This window comes from Gymnogyps californianus, chromosome 3, assembly GCF_018139145.2.
Source record: "Gymnogyps californianus isolate 813 chromosome 3, ASM1813914v2, whole genome shotgun sequence".
Classification (NCBI taxonomy): Eukaryota; Metazoa; Chordata; class Aves; order Accipitriformes; family Cathartidae; genus Gymnogyps; species Gymnogyps californianus.
Window position 1 is genome coordinate 60,527,671 of NC_059473.1, and position 23,802 is coordinate 60,551,472.

The 23,802-nt window shown below is 41.1% G+C and overlaps 1 protein-coding gene across 2 annotated transcripts in view; it reads right to left on the reverse strand.

Moving 5' to 3' along the window:
• PHACTR2 (phosphatase and actin regulator 2) overlaps positions 1–23,802 on the reverse strand; it is a 146,349-nt gene that overhangs the window by 19,425 nt on the left and 103,122 nt on the right. Inside the window, exons 3-8 of one of the 2 annotated variants that reach the window (XM_050893359.1) lie at positions 23,300–23,380; positions 20,163–20,321; positions 9,744–9,980; positions 5,652–6,201; positions 4,189–4,388; positions 2,090–2,246 (exon numbers count right to left, since the gene is read on the reverse strand). In XM_050893359.1, the coding sequence (XP_050749316.1) occupies positions 2,090–2,246; positions 4,189–4,388; positions 5,652–6,201; positions 9,744–9,980; positions 20,163–20,321; positions 23,300–23,380 (1,384 nt within the window). The remainder of the gene's footprint in view (positions 1–2,089; positions 2,247–4,188; positions 4,389–5,651; positions 6,202–9,743; positions 9,981–20,162; positions 20,322–23,299; positions 23,381–23,802) is intronic. The other variant, XM_050893360.1, reaches the window with a different exon arrangement.

A 23,802-nucleotide genomic window follows, 5' to 3' on the forward strand; every position in this document is an offset into this window, starting at 1 on the left:
TTTCCCAGCAGAGGCACTCAACAACATAGGTAATTTCCAGACACAGTTATAATAACTGTGCATGTAACCACAGTACTGAGTAGCCATTTGTTTTAAAAGATGTACTATTGCCACTGGAACACATAAATAACTGATACTTGCATAATATTACAGAAATTGTACCAGTAAATTTAAATTCCTCATTTACAGGTATAATTTTATGAAAGAGTTCATAAACCCTTTTTGTCCTCAAGCACCATAATTATGATAAGCTGTGCAATCGTAAGATTATTCTCAGATATTTTGAATGCAAATCCTATTTTTAAAAAAAACCAAACAACAACATAAGCTGTGCATTCCTCACTGATTTGTACATACAATACAATTGGGAGTTTTAATTGAAAGTTAATTTTATTTAGTTACCTATATATAACAACTGCCATCAAAAAACCCCAACCCTGAGATATTAATTTTCTGGTTTGTATAGTGGAGAACATGGTTGGTATTGTCTCTATATTTACTAAACAGGTTCACTTGTTGACTTCAGAAAAGGAGCAAGAAAAATTTCAGCAGTAAAATTAATTTTGCAGATGTGTTAAAGATAGATGCCTCTCTGTCCAGCAAACCTCACACAGTTCACTACAGATTGTCTTTGGCCTCATGAAACCCTCCTCATTCAAACCACGCTTAGACTTTCAGATTTGGTGGGGAGGACGGGCAGGTTTACCCCAAGTGACCAGCCCCTGCTGTAGGCAGTCCCAGGTTGGGACCTGACCCAACCCTGACCGAGCTGTGGGAACAGGTTTCCCACCAGACCTCAATGCTGCCAGGTGCTGACCACCACGCCAGGAATTTTTAAGGAACTGGCGTCAAACTTGGTTGTGATTTCAGGCATGACCACAGCCCTGACACGCACGGACATTTGTCTCCTGCCACCAAAGCAGAGCTGTGCGGGGAGCGTGCCACCTTCCCAGCAGAACCAGCAATGTCCCTGCACAAGGAGCTCAGGGCAGGAACCGGAGCGGCTTCTGCAGTTCAAGCCCCCGAGGGAGCACCAACAAGCAGGATGTGATCGCCGGAGCTGGGATTCGGTCAGGAAAGCAGTGATAACAACCACGCCGCTTTATTAGCGGAACAAAAATGACCCTTGGGCTCTGCACAATAGCTGTATCACCCTTACGGTTAAGGGATGAAACAAATGACTTAGCCAGCCACTCGGTTCACAGAGCAACTCAGCTCATGTGCTAAGTGCTGATGCAGGGCTGCCATACTCTGTACTGGAGCAGTACCGGCTGGACTACCCAATATCTGGAAATCTCCAACAAACACAGGACATCCTCCAAATCTGTCTGGACAACATTTCTGAGCACAAGAGAAACAAGGACAGGTCTGGGAAAATCCAGACATGTTGTAGTCTATTCTCAGAGACCATGAAAGCCAAAATTAACATTTATGAGGATTTTTTTTAAAAAAGCTTGTAAAAATGCAAGTGAAAATGAGTCTTTTTTTATGCAATGTTCTCAAGTCCAGGAAGAGAAAGTAACATATATCCTATAGCAGTTAAAGAGCATGAGAAAGACATGCCTCAGAGGTGGGCACAGTAAAACACTAAACACTGACCTACAAAGTCAGCCTCCTTCCATTTCTTTTGCTGGAACCAGCACATGAATAATGAAGGAGTTAGAGAGCAGGAGGATGGGGAGGGCCAGAAGGGACGAACATGCACAGGCATGCTCTGTGTGTCAGGAACTACTACTCCGTCCAATGGGTATATACAAGTGCAAGTCCCTGCTAACCAATTTGAGAAAAAGCTTGCACCATGGCACTGATTATTATGGAGTCACTCTTATCCTCTTCCTCTTTTTTCTCTTTTTTTTAAAAACCAAACAACCCAAAAGCCCAGAAGCTCTCAGATGTGTTTCGTGCAGAACAAAAATGCATTATTGACATTTTAAAGTTTTGCGAGAAATAAAAATACTGTTTTCCAGACAGTTGTACCATGAAGATCCGGCACCGCATATTGGGCTGCATTTAAAATGTGAACGCAGTGTTCTCGATTCTCTTCCTCCACTTCTGCCCAGTGAAACCACATTTACCCTGCGACTGATACCTCACTAGCTTCGTTCCAATCTGATGTCTGATCTCCTGCCTCTCCTCTTCAGATGTACGCTGCAAGATGTTTTTGTCTTCTAATTCTTTCTTAGATGGTCTGTTGCCAAGTTTGATAGCAAGAGTATCCCTACGACGAATTTTACTTGCCAAAGAGCCTGAGGAAAGGAGGAGGAGGGTAGATTTAGTTCATTCATGCTTAGGTTACAGACACAAACTCTGAGTGAGAACTTTAATACCTCCCCAAAGCAGTCTTGTTCCCACATGCAGTAGAGGAATTTTAATTAACATCAAAAGAAAAATAGTTTTAGCTCAGTTCACAATAATAAAAAGCTGAAAGGCTTGGATGAAAAAGCTACCAGCCAAATTGATAGAGGAGTTTTACAGATATCACTTGTCATCTGTGAAGTGATAGGATAAAAATTACAAATACACACTTAAGTGTCTTTGAAGTCTGATACATTACAGGTTGGTTTATTTATCTACTTAGTATATTTAGCAACCTGCTGCTCTTTTTCTTCAGCCTTAAATGATTTAGTCTCATTCTGTCATCATTTCCCTCATTCTTTCAATTTTTTTTTCAATCAAATACCACTTAGTTCTTGTATAGTGCTTTTCATCTTTAACTGATCTGTAAATTGAAACAAAAAATACAGTTTAGAAAAGTGCTCTGAGTGCTTGTAAAGTAACCTAGGCAGGAACCCGCAGGCACTGAAGCAATCTGTTCATCCATAAAACAGTAGGCACAAGGGCCATGCAATTTCGTCAGTGTTAGCTTCAGCCAGCTGTGGAAGGAAGGGTATTTTTCACAGCCTTTAGTCCTTCCCTTGTCTCTTGATATTCTGACCAAGGGGGCTACATATGTCCTACGTTGGCAGATTTTCACCACATAAGGCAGTTTGGTAAGACCACAGGCTCACAGCTCACTTCTCAAAAGACACTGTGAGGCTGTCTGAATACATGAAGTTTTGGTAGCTACCACTTTGGATTGTATTCAAACCAAATGCAGAACTGCAGAAGACTTCAGCCTCTTGAGCTATCTGGCACTTCACCTTCTGCTGCACCAGTGGCCAAGCAAAAAACACCAAACACTCATTTTCCCTCACCCCCCTTCGGTACGCAGCACTTTCGTGTTCAGGCCTTCTTCACTAAGCACAGAGAAGCACCTCCTCCTGAGCGGCTGCGGGCAAGGCTCTCAAGCCATGGTTCGATGGCCATTTTATTCTGACATAAGGCCACCCTGCAGGTGGTAGAGATAGAGTTGCCCTCTTCTCTACCCCTGACAGCCTGTTGCTGCCACCTCCTTTGCCCCAGAAAAGGTGCAACCATCGGGTGAGCTGGATCAGGGAACTGATTCTATTGAAAATCAGCTCAACAACAGCCACTGCTGCAACAATAAACATGAGCGCTGGCCTAAGGGAAGAATGAACAGCTGGGAGCAGGGATTAGGCAGAAGGTGGGCAGGACAACCCCCTTCAGCAGCAGCAAGGACTTCTGCCAAATTAGGGTGATGATATAGTCATGACCCCAGATGAAATTTCAAAGCTGTAAACTTAGATGTAATCCACTGTGATCTGCTCTGTCTGCTAAGGTGCTCCAATGCGTAAAACTTCCTGATCAAAGAGGAACAAATGACTTTCAGACAGTGAAGCTGACGACTGATGGGCTTCCTCTGTCGTCCACCACAACCTGTTACTCCCACAAGAAACTCTGGGATCTCTAGTGCAATTCAGTTGGAAGCCACACTGGTGCTTTAAGAGTAGAGGTTCATGACATGGGCGAGCAAAGTCAATGGCTTGCTGATGCCCTAACGTGGAGGCCTTGTTCCATCCTCATGTTCTTCTGAACCTGTTCCTCCCACCTCCACTCCCATCTGCACAACGCTTGATCTGCTCTCACCATTGCCCAGGCCCCAGGTTTCTGATCACAATTGTCTGAGAGAAATGGGACATTCATTTTTCAGTAGTGGTAAAACACTAAATCATCTAAAATCATCCCATGCAGCCATACCTCTCTTTACTTCACACTAGCATAGGTCAGGCATGCTCACATAACGCAATGTGCAAAAGGTAGCCCGCAACTTGTCGTCGGGATGCTTACTTTCAGCACTTGCATTATCGTCATCGTCATCATCGTCATCATCTGTGTACAGTATCGGCCCGTCAGAGTCCGAGTCACTGCTGTGGCTCTCTCTGCTACTTTCACTCTCAGGAGGGGCAGCCACGTCAGAAGCCTCTTCCACCGGTTCAGAGTGTGCCTTGTCAGCTGCCTCCGCTTCTTGGTCTTCTTTGGTAGCCAAGCTGTTAATTCATAAGCAGACACGGTGTCACATTAATGCAAGCAGCACCAAACACAAATGGGAGACAGACTGTATAAGCAAGTATGAAAATAAAAGTTCTGTTATTCAAACTAACTTCTCTCTTTCTAAAAAACTTACATATACAAAACATATATAAAGTATGTGGATGTGTGCACCTATCTGTATGTTTGTATGTTAGGAAAAAAGATGCAAACAATCTGGAATGATGTGCTGCAAAGCCTCTATAAAGAAAAATCCTAATTCTTTTTTATTTCTTGTGGGATGGGACCAACAGTACATAAAAGCTACTAAGAAGAGAAAAACAGCTCATAAAGTTGGGGGTGAGAGAAGCGAGTCGGAGAGCAGATGGGAGTGCAAAGCTTCCTGTTCTGGAAGCCTAACTCTATTTATTATAAATACAGTTTTACTGCTGTTGAGTCCAAAATGTTCATGCCCATCACTGACGAACATAGAAATCAGCAGCAGAGTGCCCTTTGCCTTGGAAAAATCTTTATGTAAAGGAAGGGTAGAGCAAGGGGAAAAGCAGCACAGGAATGTAATGCTGGCACAGACGTACCAGCGAGAACTTAAAGGAAAGTCTCTAGGCCACTGGCATCTAGACTAAACCCTTTTGGGTTGTTATGAAAGATGCTGGTTCCCGTGGCAGGGAAAAGACAGGTTAAGAAGCCAGTTTCTTTTTTGGTGCCAACTATTTTGCTTAAAAAATGTAATTATGACCTTTCTCTTGACTAGATTTTATAGTACCTGAGACTTAGACAAGCTATTAGGCAGTGACAGACCAAATACCTACTAACCGAAGCCTGAAACTGTCATTTTCAAGTGTGCAAGTAAATTCAGCTATTAAATTGAGAGCTTTAGCAGTTGGATATTTAATGATATACACAAAAAAAGTAAAACCCCCTTGTAATTCAGCATCATTTCCTGTTTGCCTTTATGAGAGAGAAATAAAAGTGTTATCAGCTACTAGCTGAACTGCTGACTGCAGTGGTCACATTAAGCCACGCAACGACGTAGGAAGCAGGTTATGAGCAAAGACCTTCTGGGGAAACATGAGGTACTGCAGGTGAATGGCTCAAAGGCATTGGCAAGGAACAAATTGTGCTGGGATGCAACAGAAGCTATTACCAGTCAGCAGAAGAAACAGAAGAGATCCCCACGTGCCTACAGTGTCCCTTACGTGAAGAAATGTGGCTTCCTCGGCTGTGGGTCTTACCACTCACCCACGACAGCCATACCGTCTCACCTTTTTGTGTCTTCTCCACTAGCATCTGGACCGCTGTCTAGGGCCGTACTGCTCAGGCTCTCATCCGTGCCATGCTCAGTCTGGAAAAGAGGTTTAGTATCTGATCCGGTGAGGGCCGGCCCTGCCACGCAGCCGTCTGACACATCTTGGGCATCTGAGGAGAGAGCGGGCTGACCAGCTGCAGCAGGAAAAGGAGGTGGAAGTGGAGGTGGAGGAGGGGCAGCGGTGGGAGGAGGGGGGACAACGAGCTTGCTCGGTTGGTCTGCATCCTCCGTTTCGGAAATTACTATGGAAGGTTGCTCAGGCTCAGGTTTTTCTGCCTTCACTTCCAACCTGTTGGCCGTGGCACCTGAGGGGGAAGAAGCAGCCCCATCCGGCGCTGTTCGTGGGGCTGACTGTTTCCCAGGTTTTTTCTTGCCCCTGGGAGTCCCTGATGTACCCGATTTGCTGGAAGTCTCCTTAGAGGCTTTGGGATGAGATGATGTGGACGAAGGAGATGGTGATGAAGAGGACTTGGAGACTGGTGGTTTTTTTGCATGAGACGAACTACCTAAAATAAGAAAAGAAAAAGCATTTTACAGTCTTGCAACTATATGATTTTTGCACCATTCTTTCTGCATGGATTGATGCGTGCTGATATTTAAAAAAAGAAAAAAATACACTTGATACTTCTACAATCCTTCATCTATATGTTTGAGATGAGTAAATGTTGCAGTTCATATTTCACCTTTGAGGTGGGAAAAACTGAAACAATGAATACTTGCCCAAGAACAGTGGAGGGGATCGACCTTACAAATGGGTGAGAGTTTGATTCTAGCATTCTGCATTGGCCCGTTACAACTTGCCTGGATGTCATCTAAAAAGTCCACTACTTATTCCAAATGTGTTTACCATGATTTTCCTTATGCTTTTCAATGAACACCTCAGGACCATTACGGGTATCAGTCAATTACCTTTCACAATGTTATTGCAAGTGGTGTACTCCTAGTTAATGGCAAGCAGCAGAGGGACAGCAAAACAAGAGGTACTTTCAAGTCCAGCTGGGCACGTTCATAAAACAGAGGCAGAAACCACTCATCTCACTCTGCACAAATGATCTCCAGAAGGGAGGAGGCATTGAAGGCCTCCTGTATGTACTGGAGCTCTTCATCTTACCAGTGACCAACTCAGGTAGCCTTGAAAATGTAGTGAAACAAGGTTTTAACACTAGCTGTACAAGCTGCCCAGTGCTGCTGCTGTTTAATCCCATGATACTTACCACATTGAAGCATATATGTATAATGCCCAAGTTTGCAAGAGATTTCAGCTAGCCTGCATGCCCATGTGCATTCCAGCCACATTTCTGATTGCTGTGTTGATGCACCCACCATCTGGACTGGGAGCTTCAAACTTCTGACTTTCATTTAAAAAGCAATAAAAATGACAACCATCTTATGATTCAGGCCTTTTCATCAAAATGCATCCAACTCAAACACTTCTGCTGTAGTAAAAATGCATTAACCTCCAGAGAACAAATGAAAGCATTATAAAGCTACACAGCAGCCTTGCGGCTAAGCTTACCGAGTAAAACAGAAAGCTGTAATAGAAATCTGCTGAAAGGCCTACTTTACTTATAAGCATTTAAATAAAAACAAAACCCCAGCAGATTAAGATAGAACCAAAATACAGATACTGGCCATAATAAGCTCACGATATAAAAATAGCTTTCACAGTGAGACTGTTCTCAGTCTCAAAGAAGACGGAAAACAATTCAAAAGACAGATTATACCATTCTCTTCTATACATGGTTTATAAACATTTAGAGTGCTGTGAGGTTTTCAGTAGATCTGGAAAAATCCACAGAAACTTCAGGCAAATCACTGTCCCTCTTTGTGCTGCAAGGTGACTGTAAAGGGCACTGTACCAAATCTACTGATACTGCACTAATCATCCACATCAAGTACAAATCACTGACTTAACTTACCAGCAAATCAAAAGGAAGCAAAGAAATGGTATAGGCAGCAGTTCGTAACTGCAGTGGAAATAGATGGTGGCTCCAACCTGCATATTATTTAGCAGAAACTTCACTGAGCAAGTAGATGGTAGTAAGAAAGGTCTCTGGTTCTGATCCAGCAAAGCACTTCAACACAGGCTGGAGGTCCACAGAACCAGTTTCATGCTTACACTTAAGAACTCCAGCATAATACAAATACACAGCCACACTATTAACTGTTGCTGGGAAAATGTCAAAAGATGTTTCCATTGAAAAAACCCTTACATTATTCTCAGAAGCTTTCTGGACCTGCAATCAGATAAAGAAACTTGAAAGATTTCTCCCAGGGAAAAACTCCCTACACTTCCACGTGGGTCAAAAGTGCTACTGCTCTTGTTAGTTTTGACTGGGCTGGCTGACAACTTTCTGTCATGCCTCTTTTTCAGTAGGAGATTTGAATTTCGATTAAACGAAAAATTTCATGGCTGTTATTTGCCTTTTGGCACGTGTCCATGCCTACGTTAAGTCCCCTTCTCCCAATCCCACTATTTCAGTTTGGAAACCTGCTGTGGTGCCCTCAGAAGAGCCATGGCTCAGTTGTTACTCATATTCCTCTTCTCCTTCATGGGACTGGATCATCATGTGTTCACTTTCACAGGGATCTGACAAACCTCTTGCACTAATACTGCTCCCGATCAGCTCTATTTATTAAGTATTGCCCCACTTCAAATGAACACAATGTACTTTTACTGTTGGAAGAAATTACCAGTAGAATAGGTACTATTTTATATAAGGCATACATGGATATATTTCACACCCATATGGTCTCAAGCATTGCATGACATTTCAGCAAGGATACAAAAAGACAAATCTGGAATCTGAATGTATTCTAATTTAAGAAATCAGATACCTGAGAGCTTGTTACCAACCACTGGTATAAACACTTCTTTATGTGATGGGTTGTTTTATTTCTGAAAGGTCTGCTGTTATAAGGTTCCTTCACCTAGGAAGAACTGAGTTTTCCAGCTGCATGTGAAATACAACAGCAAATTCTGGGTTTTCAAAATGTTTATTCTTGTGGTCGTCTGATGTAGTAAGGACAGTTAATACCAAGTTAATGGATATTTTATGGCAAAGTTATTATTGTAACTCTAGCAGTCTTGCAATGTTTTCGAACAGTCCTCTTCTGTGTGCTTCAAATACAAAACATGCCAAAATGTACAAGCTATGAAGAGGTATACTTGGAGAGAAAACTGGAGGGACTGAAGGGTTTTCAAAGACTGACAGAGGACTGAAAACACAAGGCTCATGTAAGTTCGCCAATGCATATATACAGTCTATTCATCACAACACTGCTTGTGTTCAAATTATATTTGGATGTTTTAATTTTGGTCATCGTCTATATTACAACCATTCAGACTCGAGATTACTACCTTAAGAACAGCTACCTATAATCTTTGATCTAGCATCACTGCTGAATTTCACTTTAAAAGTGTTGTGATAAACACATCTGCTATGTGCCTGATGATTGACATTTTCCATTTCCAGTGCGTATTTAGAATCACGGCAAGCCATCAACCAGCTCAGGGAAGCCTGGCCATTTCTAATGAGTTATAATTCTTTTTTTTTTTTTTTTCCCAGCTAAAACAACTGCTACTCAACAGTCTTTAAAGATGTCTTCATGGTTTTATCCTTTACTTCTTTGAGATCTTGTAATCTTGTCAAATTAATTGGAATAGCAGATATTTCCAGCAGAAAGTTACAGCAATACCAAAGTAGTTTTACTTTGGGGCAACTCAGATGTTTGGTTTCAGAAGTCACCTTTTTCCCTGCTGATTCTTCAGCAGTTGCAGCATTCACACATGAACTGGGAATTCAATATCGTCTCTGACGTGCTTGGTGTTGTGCATACATTCATTAAACAGCAAAGTGATTTGTCCGTTGTCTGGGATGTTTGCAGACAGCAGAACCAGAGGTCAGCGGCAAGCTAGCTAAAAACATCTGTGGCATGCTCTTTAGTAACACTGCTATATACAAAGGCAGAAGTTATCGTAACACCAAGCCAAGCACCCCCATGCACATGCACCCACTGTAACTGGCACTGCCTGTGCAGTACTCACCAGCTTCTCGATTTGCACTGTGACTTGTTGGCTTGGGCGGTGGGAGAGGAGGCTGCTTAGCAGGAGCCTTTCCCTTTTTTTTAGCATGAGGTGCTTCGTTACTCTTATGGCTGGTGGTGGTGGAAGCAGCAATAGCATTTTTTGGTGGTAGCGGAGCTTTTTTAGATTTAGGCTTAGGCTTGGGTTGTGGTGGAGCATGGGATGCCGGTATTTCTGGGCAGTGATCAGTAGTGCTCTCTATGGATAAGAAAGTGAACAGAAGCCAACTGACACAGACATACGCCACGTACATTCAACAGCAAGCCTGACAACAATGACTACTTTTTGCTGCTTGAGCTCTTGGGAATCAAGAGACACTTCTTCATCTTCTGCCTCTCATTGAAGTATTATCTCAGAAAAAAATTACCATCCGTCTCAATTCAAGCCCTTCTCATGGAAGACTTCTGCCTGGCACTTTTCTTAGTCTCATCTATTCTAGACCTCCAAGGATCATCCTTAACGTTCAGTATCCCCAACTAGACTGCTGGCTGCAAACTAAACAAGGGAAATGCCATTTACTCCTCTAACAAATTCCCTCGGCTTGTTTCCAGCCCTCTGAGATCAACAGGCTATAAAACTCAGATTCATGTGAATCTGAATGTGAACAGGGCCACTCTCTCAGCCATGGGTTCAAATACGGCTATGCAGCTGAAATTTTCCCCTGAAGCAACCTATTCTCCTAAGCTGCAGACTGCTTGCTCATAGCAACTTTATTTTGGGTATCTTCCCCAGGGTATTTCTACTCTTCAGAAAGAGATGAAGCTAAATCAAATAGGGTATTATTGGCCATGGGAATGCTCTCCTCTCCTGGAAGCTCTTTGGGTACTGTTACAAGACTGCACTTTCAAGAATCAGCAGTTCCTTAGTCAATGGGAATTTGGACTGTATCTACACTGTATCATGCAATAGGAATGGCTCTGTAGAGTGAAAGGGTAGCACTGAGGACCCAATGTCCACAATGTGCATTTCAGGAGACTTGACTTTGGACTAGCTTCAGGCTAGTTCTGTAGATTGCATGCCCAGTAGTGGCGGGAGCACAAGTTCCTGAATGCATCTTTTGGCTTAGTTTCATCCAAAAGAAACCTCGCTTGTGTGCTCTGCAAACCAAAGAAGGCTAAATGGGGATGACCAGGAAATTCACTTCAAAAGTGCACGCCTAATGCCAACGGTAATGTTAAAGTAGTAAGCCATTTATAGTCAACATAAAATTTTGCAACATAATTGCCATGGTTGTAAGACTAGCTCTTCCCAGATGGGAATCTTTATCTATTCAATTACACCAACTCTGTGCCCATTCGGTCTCAAGATAGCTTTCCCAAATCTTCCAGAAAAAGGATATTACAAAAGCAAGAGCATACCATCAGAATCATATGGGCTTTATTTGCATGTTACTAAAAACTACAGTGGTTGGGGAAGAAAGGAGCCAAGCAAATATTGCAAGGACTTCCAGCAGTCTCTTTTATCACTCGAGAGGAAACCAATTCATTTCTTGCAGTATGTTCCTATTAGAACCTCACTCTTACAGACATTAAATGGCCATTCCTGGTTCTCTTCCTTCCCATGTAAAAGATTTCCAAGAGATAAGCAGCACCTTTTCATTTTAAGATTAGCAGATGAAAAACAAATAATGTGTTGGACAACAATGACATTCTTCATCTCAGAAACAAAGCCTTTTCAACCTCTAGCTTAAGGCTTGTTAACATGAACCTAATGCATCACTTGCAGTTATTAAAAGCAACATGCACACATATGTCTCTTCATGAACGGGAGGAACTGACATTAACTGTCCAGTGTCTTCCTCCTTTATTTCCAGCCCATTATAGACTAATATGTTTTTGCTAATGTTTTGCAAGAACCATTGCATAGCAACCTTTTACAGCTTTCAAACAGATTCTTTCAAGCACAGATTCTTGTACTGCCTCTTTGTTTTCCAGAGAAAGAACTTTGGACCAGAGAAAGACTTTGGAAGAAGAAAGAAACATACATATTTGTTACATTTTGCTCTCCTCTTTTATAGCAAAAAGCATCTCCTTGTGAAATTCTACCTACCTTCATTCAACGTTGAAAAACTGATTTAATTCTGAAAAAGCAGGACATTTTAAAATTTTAATTCCATTAATAACAAACATGGCAAGAGAAGATAAGATTTTGTGTTTTGAAGATCTTGAAGGACACGATGATCAGAAAGAATTTTAAGTGTAAACAATTCTTTGATATACCTTTTACTTATGGGTTCAGCATGCTAAAATTTTATTTACTAATAAGAAAGAATTTAAAACTTGTGTACTTATACACCATTACCGTGTTTTGTTTCCAGTCATATTAGTAGAGAAAACATTAAAAAGAGAACAATAACCTAGTAAAGAGAAATACACCATTCACCATACTCTAAAGTAGTACAGTGCAATTATTTAGAATCTCGGTCAATCTACATTAAACTATATAACTGATTAAATCATGTGTAGTACAATTTATCTTCTAATTCAGGAAAAAAAGTACAAAATATAAGGCTAAAGCTTTACTTAGTTGCAAATAAACACATCTTAGTGACAAGCAACTAATAATTTTCAAATTTTCTTTAGAGAAATAACTAAAAACTATAAATGAAAACCAAAATTGGAACAGTTCATTCACATCAAAGTTCTTGCTTGCAGACTTCACTTGTGATTAAAACTGGCAATTTATATAACATTGATTCTAACTGAAATACCTTGCCATCACTGGGATAGCATCTTTACGTAGGACAGCTCTTTCCATACTGTTACGTACATCATACCAAAGACTGGCAGACTCTTTCTGCACAGCAGCATTCTATCTGCTCAGACAGTTACAGCTCTCATTGAGTCTTGACTGCCCCTTGATTACGTACATGCCCTTTTCTTGGCCTTGACCAATTAATCTTCTTTTCTCATAGCCATGAGGAAAGCTGTGGTAAAGATGACTGCCTTTGAATATATTGTCCCTCTTGGCGTCTTATTAGCTTTGTCGTTTTTATCTCTGTTAGCTCATCTTTTTTATCTCATCAGGTACAAACTTGACTGCCCTCAGTGTCAGTCTGATCTTGCCCAAACTATTGTTTCTCATTTACTCTTGAGATACAGATTTCCAGTTCCTACCTGACCAGTCCGTTATACCAGTTTTTGTCAGCGACAAGCCAAGTTTTGAAGCAGATGCTTTTCATTGCTTTTCCTCTGCTGCCCCTCAGGCTTTGTGAACATTCACTGACTGTCCTCCCTCAAATTCCCCTCTGCTGTGACGTCAAAACTGACAATTTTCAGGCTGCCGGCACTGTGCTTGTTATCCTGGTCTGGTCCCCTCTTGTTTTTCGGTGCCTAACCACAGTGTCGTCTCTTTTACTGCAAGTCCATTGGAACTTTTTTGTGTTTTTCTGCATTTATGTAAGACACTACAATAAATTCCTGGTATATACATAAGTACTGTAATAATACAAATAACTAATAACGGCAACAGTGGCTTGATCTTGAACAGCGACAGGGATAGTCTGATGTCTGGAAATAGCTCAAGATACAATTATGTTGTAACTGTACCTCCCTAACATGATTCTCCTTGAATATGGACCCTTGGTCTTCATGCCTGCTCTTTCTTTTGCATCTTTTGCCAAAACAAGGAGGCATCTGAATCAGTTCAGACCCATTTATTTGTTCAAGCCAATCCCCCAGGTACCTCAGTACCAGCTGCAATGTATTTTTATTGCTGTTGTTTTTCTTAATGTAGACATCTGTTCATCACGAACTGATCTTTTAACAAAAGGTCTCCAAAAGACCATCAGATAGGAATATCTTTTATTCACTGCTGCCGTGATCAAGACATCTGCTGTAAAAGCAACCCGCCTATAAATTACTCTTTAAATAGGAAAGCAAAGCAAATGTTAATGTCTCATTAAGCATTTGGATCAATAATATGTTTATGTTTAGAATAAATTTTCCAAAGGCCAGATTTTCAAGAAAGCTCACTCTGAGACCAGATTTTCTTGTTCCCAGAAATTGTGATTGGGGCCAGACTCTTAAGAAACCTGTGTTCTCATGTAAACACCTAAATGATGGTCAGGGTTACAATGTACTCCGTATACAACAACTCTTGTAGGGACTCATCAAGTCTCAAAGACTTTCAGAGAGACGCCAGTGTGCTATATGCATTGGAAAATCAGATGACTTATTTTGGAAGCTAAATGTGGGACCTTTTGCAAACTCTGGACCAAATGGACCTATGAAAATCCTGGGCATAGTTTCAGAGGCCATACACGACTGGGTTGCATAATACAAGATTTTTTTCTTTACTTTTGTGAACGTCTAAGGAACCGAAGGCCAAAGCTTTTCTACCTCAGGATTTTGTCATACAGTACTGGTATTTTTGTTTCTACAGCTAAGCAGTGACATGAAGTTACCTCATGGAAAACCAGTAGTGCTGCAGCACAAGCATATAATCTACATCAACTGCAAAGCACCCTTCTCCTGGAACATGAGCACAACTCAGTGGAGTAACACTATGTAAAATGGAAGTTGGAAATAACTTAGAATTTGTTGTCTTTTGCAGGATGACTCCCTGCAAAATGAAACTCAATAAGAGTTTTGAGAATCATGAGTTTCCTCTCCAGCCTATGCAGAGAGCTGTGTTTTGATTAATCAAAACCCAGGAAGCTGTCATTCAGAAACATGGGACACAGGGCAAGACAAGGTGTCTTTTGTCTCTTTTTTGGACTCATTGACTGTGCTGATACAGGTGGTCAACTCATACAAATCCTTTCATAAACTTCAGATTTAACCAGCTCCATTTTTTGTTCCTGCTATTGCCACTAAAATTCTGTTCAAGAAAAGACCCATTCTAATTGTTAGAAAGCGTCCTTTAATTTCCAGTCTAAATGTATTTCAAGCCACTGTTTATTCCTTTCTACTTGTGCCAGCATTGTCCTTTAGCCATGCTCTCTCCTGGCTATATACCAACTTGTTACATTCATCAAACACACTCAGGCTCTCTCACTCTCCGTTTTGCTAGGCTGAACAAGAACAGCTGTCTCACGATTCTTTTCACAGCTCTCTTTGCAGTTTTGAATTCATCTTTCTTGAAGATGGATGAGCAGATCTGTACATCTGCAGACTTCCAGACCTTACTTACTTTATGATTTCAACAGCACCATGTGCAAGAGGTCTTGTAACAGAGACAGTGTAGAAAACAGGAGAGGGGAGATAGGGACAGGTGTAACATCTGACCTAAAGCAACGATGTTCAGATATTTTGCATTGGTTCCAAGATAAAAAAGGAAAAAAAAAAAACCACTGACTGTCATTTTACATTGCTAACTGTCCAACTTCTGTGTAAAAAGTAAGCTGTTAAATCAAGAGAGAATACCTAAAACACCTTCACTGTCAGCTGCATACTTTTACCATTTCTTGGTCTATGGGAGACTTGGAAAGTGAAAGGCATGCAGGCTTCTACATTCCCTTATACTTTCTGTACAGATATGCTCAAATAATTCAATGGTTAGTTCATTAAAATTACGTCTACAACCTTATTTCTGGAGCCACATTAGGATATCTCTCCTATAAAAGAAAAAAAAAAAATAGCAGCTTTACAAACCAGGAGCTTTCCTCTGCCTCTCAACTTTTGTGGGTGAAAGCGCGTGCCTCTCACGTCAGCCTACTGGCACGAGCCAGCCTGGCTGACTTAGTGGACAGGCTCTGCCCAAATACAGCTTTATACAAAGTAGCTTTCCTTTTAAGAAGATTTGGATTCAGCCTCATTTACATAGTTCAGGTGATGAATCGAAGATACACTATTCTTAGAAGAACTGGTTTTAGCCAGCAAATAACTCAGCTGGAGTGAGAGATTCTTTGGGAGTCAGGCAAAAAAAACCCCTTTTATGTATGGTGCTCATATCGATGATCTACAGAGCTCAGGAGTGTAGCAAGCCAGCTAGGCACACAAGAGGGAAGAAAGTCTGCCTTGTCTCTCACAGTGAGTGGTTTGCAGGATTAGTCTTCTGAGAGAAATCAGGCTCTTGTCTGAGACCCTGGAAGATGAGGGTTACTATCTTAAATTCAACAGGTTTTGTTCCACTTTGGGGAAATAAAGCAAAGACCTCTGAGAAAAGGAACACAGAAAATTTGACTTTGAACAACATTTCTTGGTAGACAAACTAAAGCGTTGGTCAGCAACGATGCATGCTCATAAGACCAGAGCTTGTGCCTCCAACCTTCTTTTTTTTGGTTACCCATGAGAAAAAGAAAAGACTAAATTTAATGGCAGATTTAAGGGAGAGCAGACAAAGTATAGAAGAAAGAACCTCTGAACCCAACATACTGAGACTTGGAACCTTTGCCAGCTCTCAGAGTTATCCTGTGGGGAAAAAACATTATGCGCATGTATCCCACGAATTCATTTGGAAATAAGACTACAAACTGTTTCCTTCACTGAAGGACATGAGAAAACCTGAAAGGATCAGTCTGCTATAAACGGCATAGGAACATTTCAGAAGCTTATGCTCCATGTCACCCACAACACCCACAGCACCTGCAACGGAGCTCTGGCTTCCTGCAATGCAATTATTTATCAAAGCAGCATCTAACACAACTGACTGATGGTATGCAAAATGAAATTTATTACTTTTTTCCCGGCAGTACCTTGCTAGTGGATATTGAGCCTTTCACTTCTTCAAGCTCAAGCCAACAATGAAATGTGGAAGTATCTACCAGAATCATGAAAAGATTTAGCTTGCTATGATAAAAATGAGTAAGACCTGAGTTTACAAACTGAACTCAGATGCACATTCAGGGTTCTCTGGTACACCTGTGTGCCAGAGACATCCTGGGAGGGTGGAAAGGAGAAAAGCAGCTCTGGCACAGTACCAGGAGGTTTTACAATGTGCAGCATGCATGCTGCATCAGCATGCTATGTCCCTATACCTAGGGAGGCAAACAGCAACAATTTTGACACCTATTCTACTGATGTGGCTTTTGGTCTTCTCCAACACTGCTGTAGGGGACAGGAGGCAGAGATACTCCTCGGATCCCTTTGCGATGCTCATACCCCACCTGCAACCTGGAGCACTGGGTCTGCTGGGGCTACTGCAGACAAGCACCACAGGTCAGGAGCCCTGGCACGATGGTACAGTTCGGTCTGCTGCCCAGACAACCAGGGTGTACTTTGACATGCTGCCTGTCTACTTGCTGCTCTGTATGCTTTCCAGGCTGCTCACAGAGAATGGCTACAGTTTAGCTCTTTATTTTCTGCAAAAGATGCTAGTGACTTTTCTTAGTCAAAAGAAAACAAAACAAAAGAATTCAGAACTCAACCCAGTACAAACATACTGTGAATAAATGATCTAGGGAAAAGATTTCTCTGATTTCTCATCTGCAAAGCTTTATCCATCAATTACCTGTTTTATGTAAAACTGTCAGCAGCTTCTTATTATCCTGCCATAATGGAGAAATTTCCTTTTAAACACCCTGCTTGGATGACTGACATCTCATCATTACTACAAACAGTAACAGTTACACTATTAAATTGCCAAAGGGAATTATTTCACCAAATACGAAAGGCACCTGTGAGCTGGCAGGCAGCAGATGGGTACATGGTTTATGGAACTGCAGCAGCACAGGGAACAGCTTTCAGGGGTCGTCTTCTTCCTTCGCTTCTGCTTAACTCATTTTTACATTGCATGGCTGAGCCTATTGTTTGCCCTGTCGATACTGTGTTTCCATGGCTCATGCTGAAACAACCTTTTTCCTTTAACTTCTTTTAACTCCTAACATATTCCACTTTCTACCACGCATTGCTGCCAACTCTCACCATATTATCACAATGTGCCTGTATCACCAGCAGGCATCATCATATTTATATGAGAAGGTCATTTTCAAGACCCATTTGAACAAGAGAGCAAGTAAAGACCACCACCATTTCATAAAAGCATTTTAAAATAACCTCATAACTTTCAGGGACTAAGATGGATTTTTTGGAACATTTTGATTCGGCCAGAGTTGGAACTGCAGCACACCGTGCTACTAAACAGCAGGAATTAATCCTGTCTTCAGGTCTTATGAACAGGGAAAGTGTATATAACTTCCTTCAAGATTTACACATAAGAGTTCATGACTCTAAAAAGCCTAACACTAGCCTCACTAAAGATGAACTTGCATCCATTACTCCTGACTGTCCAGCTAGTATTCACTCCACCTATCTCACTTCTCATGACGGAGAGTTGTGATCTGAAGCACCAGCATGTTTTGTGGTCTGAGCAGAAGACAGTGAGCTAAATATTCCTGCTTCAGCTCTGATTTTGATGCTCTGTGAGCATTAGCAAACCTCCACTCTGCAGTTGTTACTTCGCTCTGCCAATGGGTGTGGGTGTAACGCATACCTACTGCATCTGCCATAAAAAATCACCGAGGATTAATCTGTCAGGTGAGATGCATCTGTGAGATGCAGTGGGCATCCACTCTTCCACTGAGTTCAACAGACTGGCTCATCTTCTTGCTTAATGTGCTATAAAGTAAAGAATAACTGAAGTGAAGAAGTCACAATGACTATCCAGTGAGTTGTACTGGATTTGCACTGTGTAACACCGTTGCTGATGTGTGGACTTGATCCTTAACACCTTTTTTGGGCAGACTATTCCTCTGCAATAAATCTGTCTTGTTCTTTTTCAGGGGACTCAAGATGTTTATGCATAGAAGAAGCTCATGTTTAGATGTAAGAGGAAGTATACTTGAAGTGTTTTGCATCTTCTATATGGTCATACTGACATTCTATGAAGCCTAGAATACCAAGTTTGCTCATTTTTTGTTTTCCTTCTCCTTCCTCCATATATACTTCATTTTCTGACAGGGACTGGAGTGATAGCTATATATTCTTCTGTACTGAGTCTGCTCCTGTACAGCAATCATTTTTAATTTCTCCCTGTAAGGTCAACACAATATATAGGGAGTGCAGAATATAATAATGCGTTTGAAATAGATATTGAATCTTTCCTGCTTCACTGGAGTTCTACATTCTGCAAAGTCAGCTAGAGGGGATTTCAACATAGTTAGAAATGTGTATTTCTAAAAAAACTTGTACCTTAGGAAAACTTCCAAGACCTGACAGTTCCAAAAGGCTGTATTTAGGGATGCATAAAATAATAAGCGGTCTGATCTAACCCCAAAGTTAACCTGAACCATTTTAAAGGAGTTTTCCATGGCTTTTATAACTCTTTTCCCCTGACCCAATACACATCTGGTTCTAGTTGGCACCAAAAAATAGACGTATGTAAATGTCATGAAAAAGGCTAATCTTGTATTTCTGTCTTGTTGGGAGACAGGAAGTACTAGAAATCTCACAAGAAAGGCAGTTTTCCTTGGACATCCAGTCACCTTTTACATAGTCAAGTGATTAACATAGCTTAGAGAACGATTCAAATTTTTGTGTTAGCTGAACTGACCCTCTCAACCTCCAGAGGCTCATTCATCACTGGGCAGAGATTACTAGAAGACATTGGAAAGGCTGCTCAGTCTAACAGCCAGTCATGAAGTTCTTGATCTTTTGTATCCTTGTTCTTTCCTCTAGGAAACTCCAATAAATGCAGTAGTATTTAAGAACACTTTTTTACAGGGAAAAGAAGTGGTGCATTATGCAAGATGCTAGAGAAAGAAAATAAAACTGGTCCAAATCCTGTGATTCGGCATTAATCTTTACTTTTCCCCTACTCAGTCAAACACTTGTTACCGAGGTGGATCTGAGTAAAGGTAACAAAATTAATATGGACTCTGGGACTGCTAAATATTTAGCAGAATTTACTGCAATTCATCTATAGAAAACTCTATAGTCATAAAGTACATTTTCCATAAATGACCTAGGTTCAGTTTGTGGTAGTGATATAGCCCCTTGAATATTTCTGAAGAGCTGGACTGCAAGCGTTTAAGATTGAATGAAAACCAATAGGAATGAGTTGGTGAAGTTACTTTCAAAATGATACATGGTTTTTAAGTGGCTTAAACACTTTTGAACATTCAACCCATGAGCCACTTCTACAATGACATTGCAAGGTGATGCATATGCACTTAGTGTCTTCTTTCACAAAAGGAAAACCTGAAACCAAAGCTTGCCCGTGGCTACAAGGAAAGGCTCACACTGAATTCAGAAATCGAATATCTCTGCACACACTTTCACGCTTAGACCATGCTTCTCTTTATGACCTTACTACATCCACAGTAAAAGGCATGCCTACCAGTGACGAAATACTGATGTTTCACAAGCCTTATCTTCTCGGCAGGTTCTGCTGGCATCCTTGTGGCAGAACAGAACTCACAGCATGTATTGGTGCTAATGGAAGAACATGTTAATATTTTAAGTAGGCGAAAAACAATTTGTGAAGAATGTATTCATTTACCTTTTTGATCTTCTTTTTTTCCTTCCAATGCTGATGCTTTCTCTGATAAAGTACCATTATCTCCACTGGCTTTTACCACATTTTCTTCCTGTATGGTTTCTTCACCAATGGCTATGGTGTGCCCATTTGAAGTTTCAAAATTTACTGTTACATCACCATCTGAAATGAAAATTAAAAAGCTGTTGCCTAGTTTAACTGGTTCCTTAGCACTTATTGACAACACACAGCATCCTCTGCTTTCAAGTTTTCATGGAAGCAAAGCAGAAAGACTTACTGAAATGTGAAACATCAGGCTGCAGGTCTGCTCTGAAAAGTAACTCTGTAAAGGAACTCTATAGGCTTCCACGTTCTTTGGGTGGACACCTCTGCAGTAGTGGGCCTGGAAGTGCATGTGGGTTTTCAGGTCCAGCTTCATGTCTGTACACATCAGCATCCCATTCTCTTCCTCCCTGCATCTTGGTTTACACAGCAAAGAAATGTGTGCATGGGCCACAACGGAGCTGCAACATCTTCCAACATGCCCCAAATCTGGACAACTGGGGGCAGAGTTGCAGGACTACTGTGGTGCATCCCAGTAGGTAAATCAGCCAGGAATTCAGACAGAAGTTCTCAGAATATGTGTGCCCAGTTAATGAATAAAATAGGTCACAAAGTCATTATCCAGTCTTAAAAACCAAGGTGAAGTCTTCCTGTATCACGTATCATATCATTATTAAATTCTGGAAGTCAAATTCTTTCCCAGCTCTGATGATATTTTACTCACTTACCCAGACTACCTCAGCTATGAGGTTTTGGTTTTTTTTTTAATCCTGAAAAGAACTTATTTCTCTTCCCTATTTGTCTCTATATTCCTGAAAAATGCTACATACTCTTGCTGGCTCACAGCTTTCTCTCTTCCCTTATTTACTGATTTCTGTTCTCTGTTCCATGCATTTTAAAATTGCTGCTGATTTTCTTCTCTGGTCATTTCTAAGGCTTGTTATCCTTATGTTGCTCACACCCCACCTGCAGTTCATGTAGATGATTGCTTTCCTTCTGCAGGATTCTCCTGACGTCCATCCAAAAATTATGCAAATCTACCTGGCGTCTCTTCTGGTTCCTCCTGTTGATTCTTCATTAATTGTGGTAATTCCACTCTCTTCTTCTCCTCTTCTTCCTTGCTGGGTGCTATCAGACCTGGATGTTTGGCACTTCCCTGGTTTCAACACAATTATGCAGCCTGTCTCTCACCACCTTGGGGTGCTCCATGGGTTAAGCTGATGGTTTCATTCTCACCCACACACTAACTTCAACTTGATGTGTAAAAACTAAGTTCTCCCTTCTTAACCTTGTCTCATCCACTATAGCTGACAGTTGCAGAAGGCTTCCTTCTTACCTTACGGCAACATTCAGTTTCTTCAGCTTCTCTCTTCCAGATGTTCATAAATCTGTTCTTTTCTCTCTGCCTCCACATGTGGCACTCCCACCTCTTATTCATGTCATGGTTCTGCAAACACCTCCTGCCTCCAAGTGGCACTTGCCACTTTCCACTTCGTTCTTCATCCCATGTGAAACGCTGTCACTTCTTCACATTTATTACCTCTCACATTTCAAGACTCCATGTAATTTCCTCACCTAGCTTTCATCTCCATAGTCATTCCTTCTAACTACCTTCACATTGCTCAACCACCATCTTTCCTGTATCTCCATTTTTAGCACCTTCAAACCAATCCTACATTCTTTCAAAATGCTCCTAAAAAATCATAATTTTCATCAGACATGAAGCACAACGTGATCAAGGCAACACAGACTGGATTGATGGCCTTCTTAAAATGGCAGAAAGGGGAGAAAATTGTTCATCTTTATGTCCTTTTCTCACTTTGACCAATCTCCGTAAGGGATCCAAAGTCCCATCCTCTTTTAAGAAGGGAATAGAGGGTCAAGGACACTGATGACCAAAGCATACATACTTTTAGCAGAAATGACAGTATTTATGTTCAGACTGTTTGTAACCAACCTGAAACGTTAACACATTTCATTAACTGTCCCAGCAGTCTAAATGCAATTTACAACCATCAACGGACAAAGTCAGGCAGCTCCCCAGTAAAGCATGTAGCAAAAAACGTAACAAATTCACAGATGGACAAATTGAGGTATGGAGAGTTTACATGTCTTGTTTTAAGTCAAAGACAGTGGCAGAGACAAGTTCAGAAGACAGCTATGCTGAATGTCATAGTCTGGTAATTAGTGAAACACTGTAAAGACAAGTGATATCACATGCCAACAAACAAGCCCTTTACTTCTAAATATCAATGTGTACAATATGAACCATATACATTGATACTTTCATGATTCTTCAGCTCAGGCAGAGTAACACAATTTCTACGAGAAAAGATTTTGGAAATCATGGAGTTCTTAGACTCCTTGATAAAATGACAAATGGTTTGATTTTAAGGTACAGAAAATTATTTTACTCACTTGACATTTATTTGATGTAGATTTATAGAAGATCAAGGATATTAGAAAGAATACCACTAGAAACATAATCAGATGTAGCACAGAGGTGTTAACCATGGTTTACTCATGCTTTCCAAAACACAAATTCTGGTTAATACCAGTTACTAAACCTTATAGCGTTTTGAAACAAGTGTTGTCTTCCCCACAGTTTTATGTTTGTGCCATTTGTGAATGTGGTCTGTGTGACAGTGGTGGGATCTGTATGATCCCAGCACTGGTACTTTTTGATATCTGAAATGGATGCTATTGATTTGCTTGGGGTCCCAAAGCCTCTAATTTTTCAGCCAAAATTTCTCATATTATACTCCAGTTGCTTCAGACAGCAGACCTTGACTCAAAATCACTAACTCAAAGAAATTCTGGCAAACAATAAGTAGGAACCACAGGAGTCACACTATTTACAGGGAGCATCAAAATACTTAAGGATATGACCAGAAGCCAGATGGTACCTATGGCAGGAGCAGTTATGGAACACAAATCTCTCAATTCGACTCTAGTTTTGTCAACTGGCCCAAATTACCTCTCACACTCCTCAGCTTTGTCTCCTCATACCTATTTATGCTAGATGGAAACAATGCAATAGTGGCTTTATCATCCATGTTTAGCACTTAGGAGCTAAATTCTAGTTAACGTGTTATCACCTTGCTCAGGCATTTCCTTCAGCACTCCCCTTCTTATCAGCTCCTCTCTGCTTTGTCTTGTCGAAATCTTCCTTTCCAACACTAAAGAAAAAGCACAGTTAAGAATAGATTTATTCTCGTACTGCCGATGCTTGTGAAAAATGTAGAAAAAGATTTTTATTTTATAGAAACCCTGAGAAATCTTGTTTCCTCTGATTCTGCAGGAGAAGTGGTCTGGGTTTTCATGGACGCTCTCCGAAAATATTGTCCCACAATTTCAGGCACAGAAGGTGGGGATTCATATGATCCAATATCTTCAGCTAAGCGAGGCCCCGTGAGGCTTCTTTCACAGTCAATGGGAAAAGGTACTTCCACAGATGAAATTGAACTCATCCTAGTATAGGCATTTAACATGTAAAAGCACCTCTTTCCCATTGACTGGGCTGACTAGCTCAGCCAGAGATACCTCCATCTGCGTTGTAGATGTTTTGAGTTGGGAGAAACAAATCCTGCTCAGAGCAAGC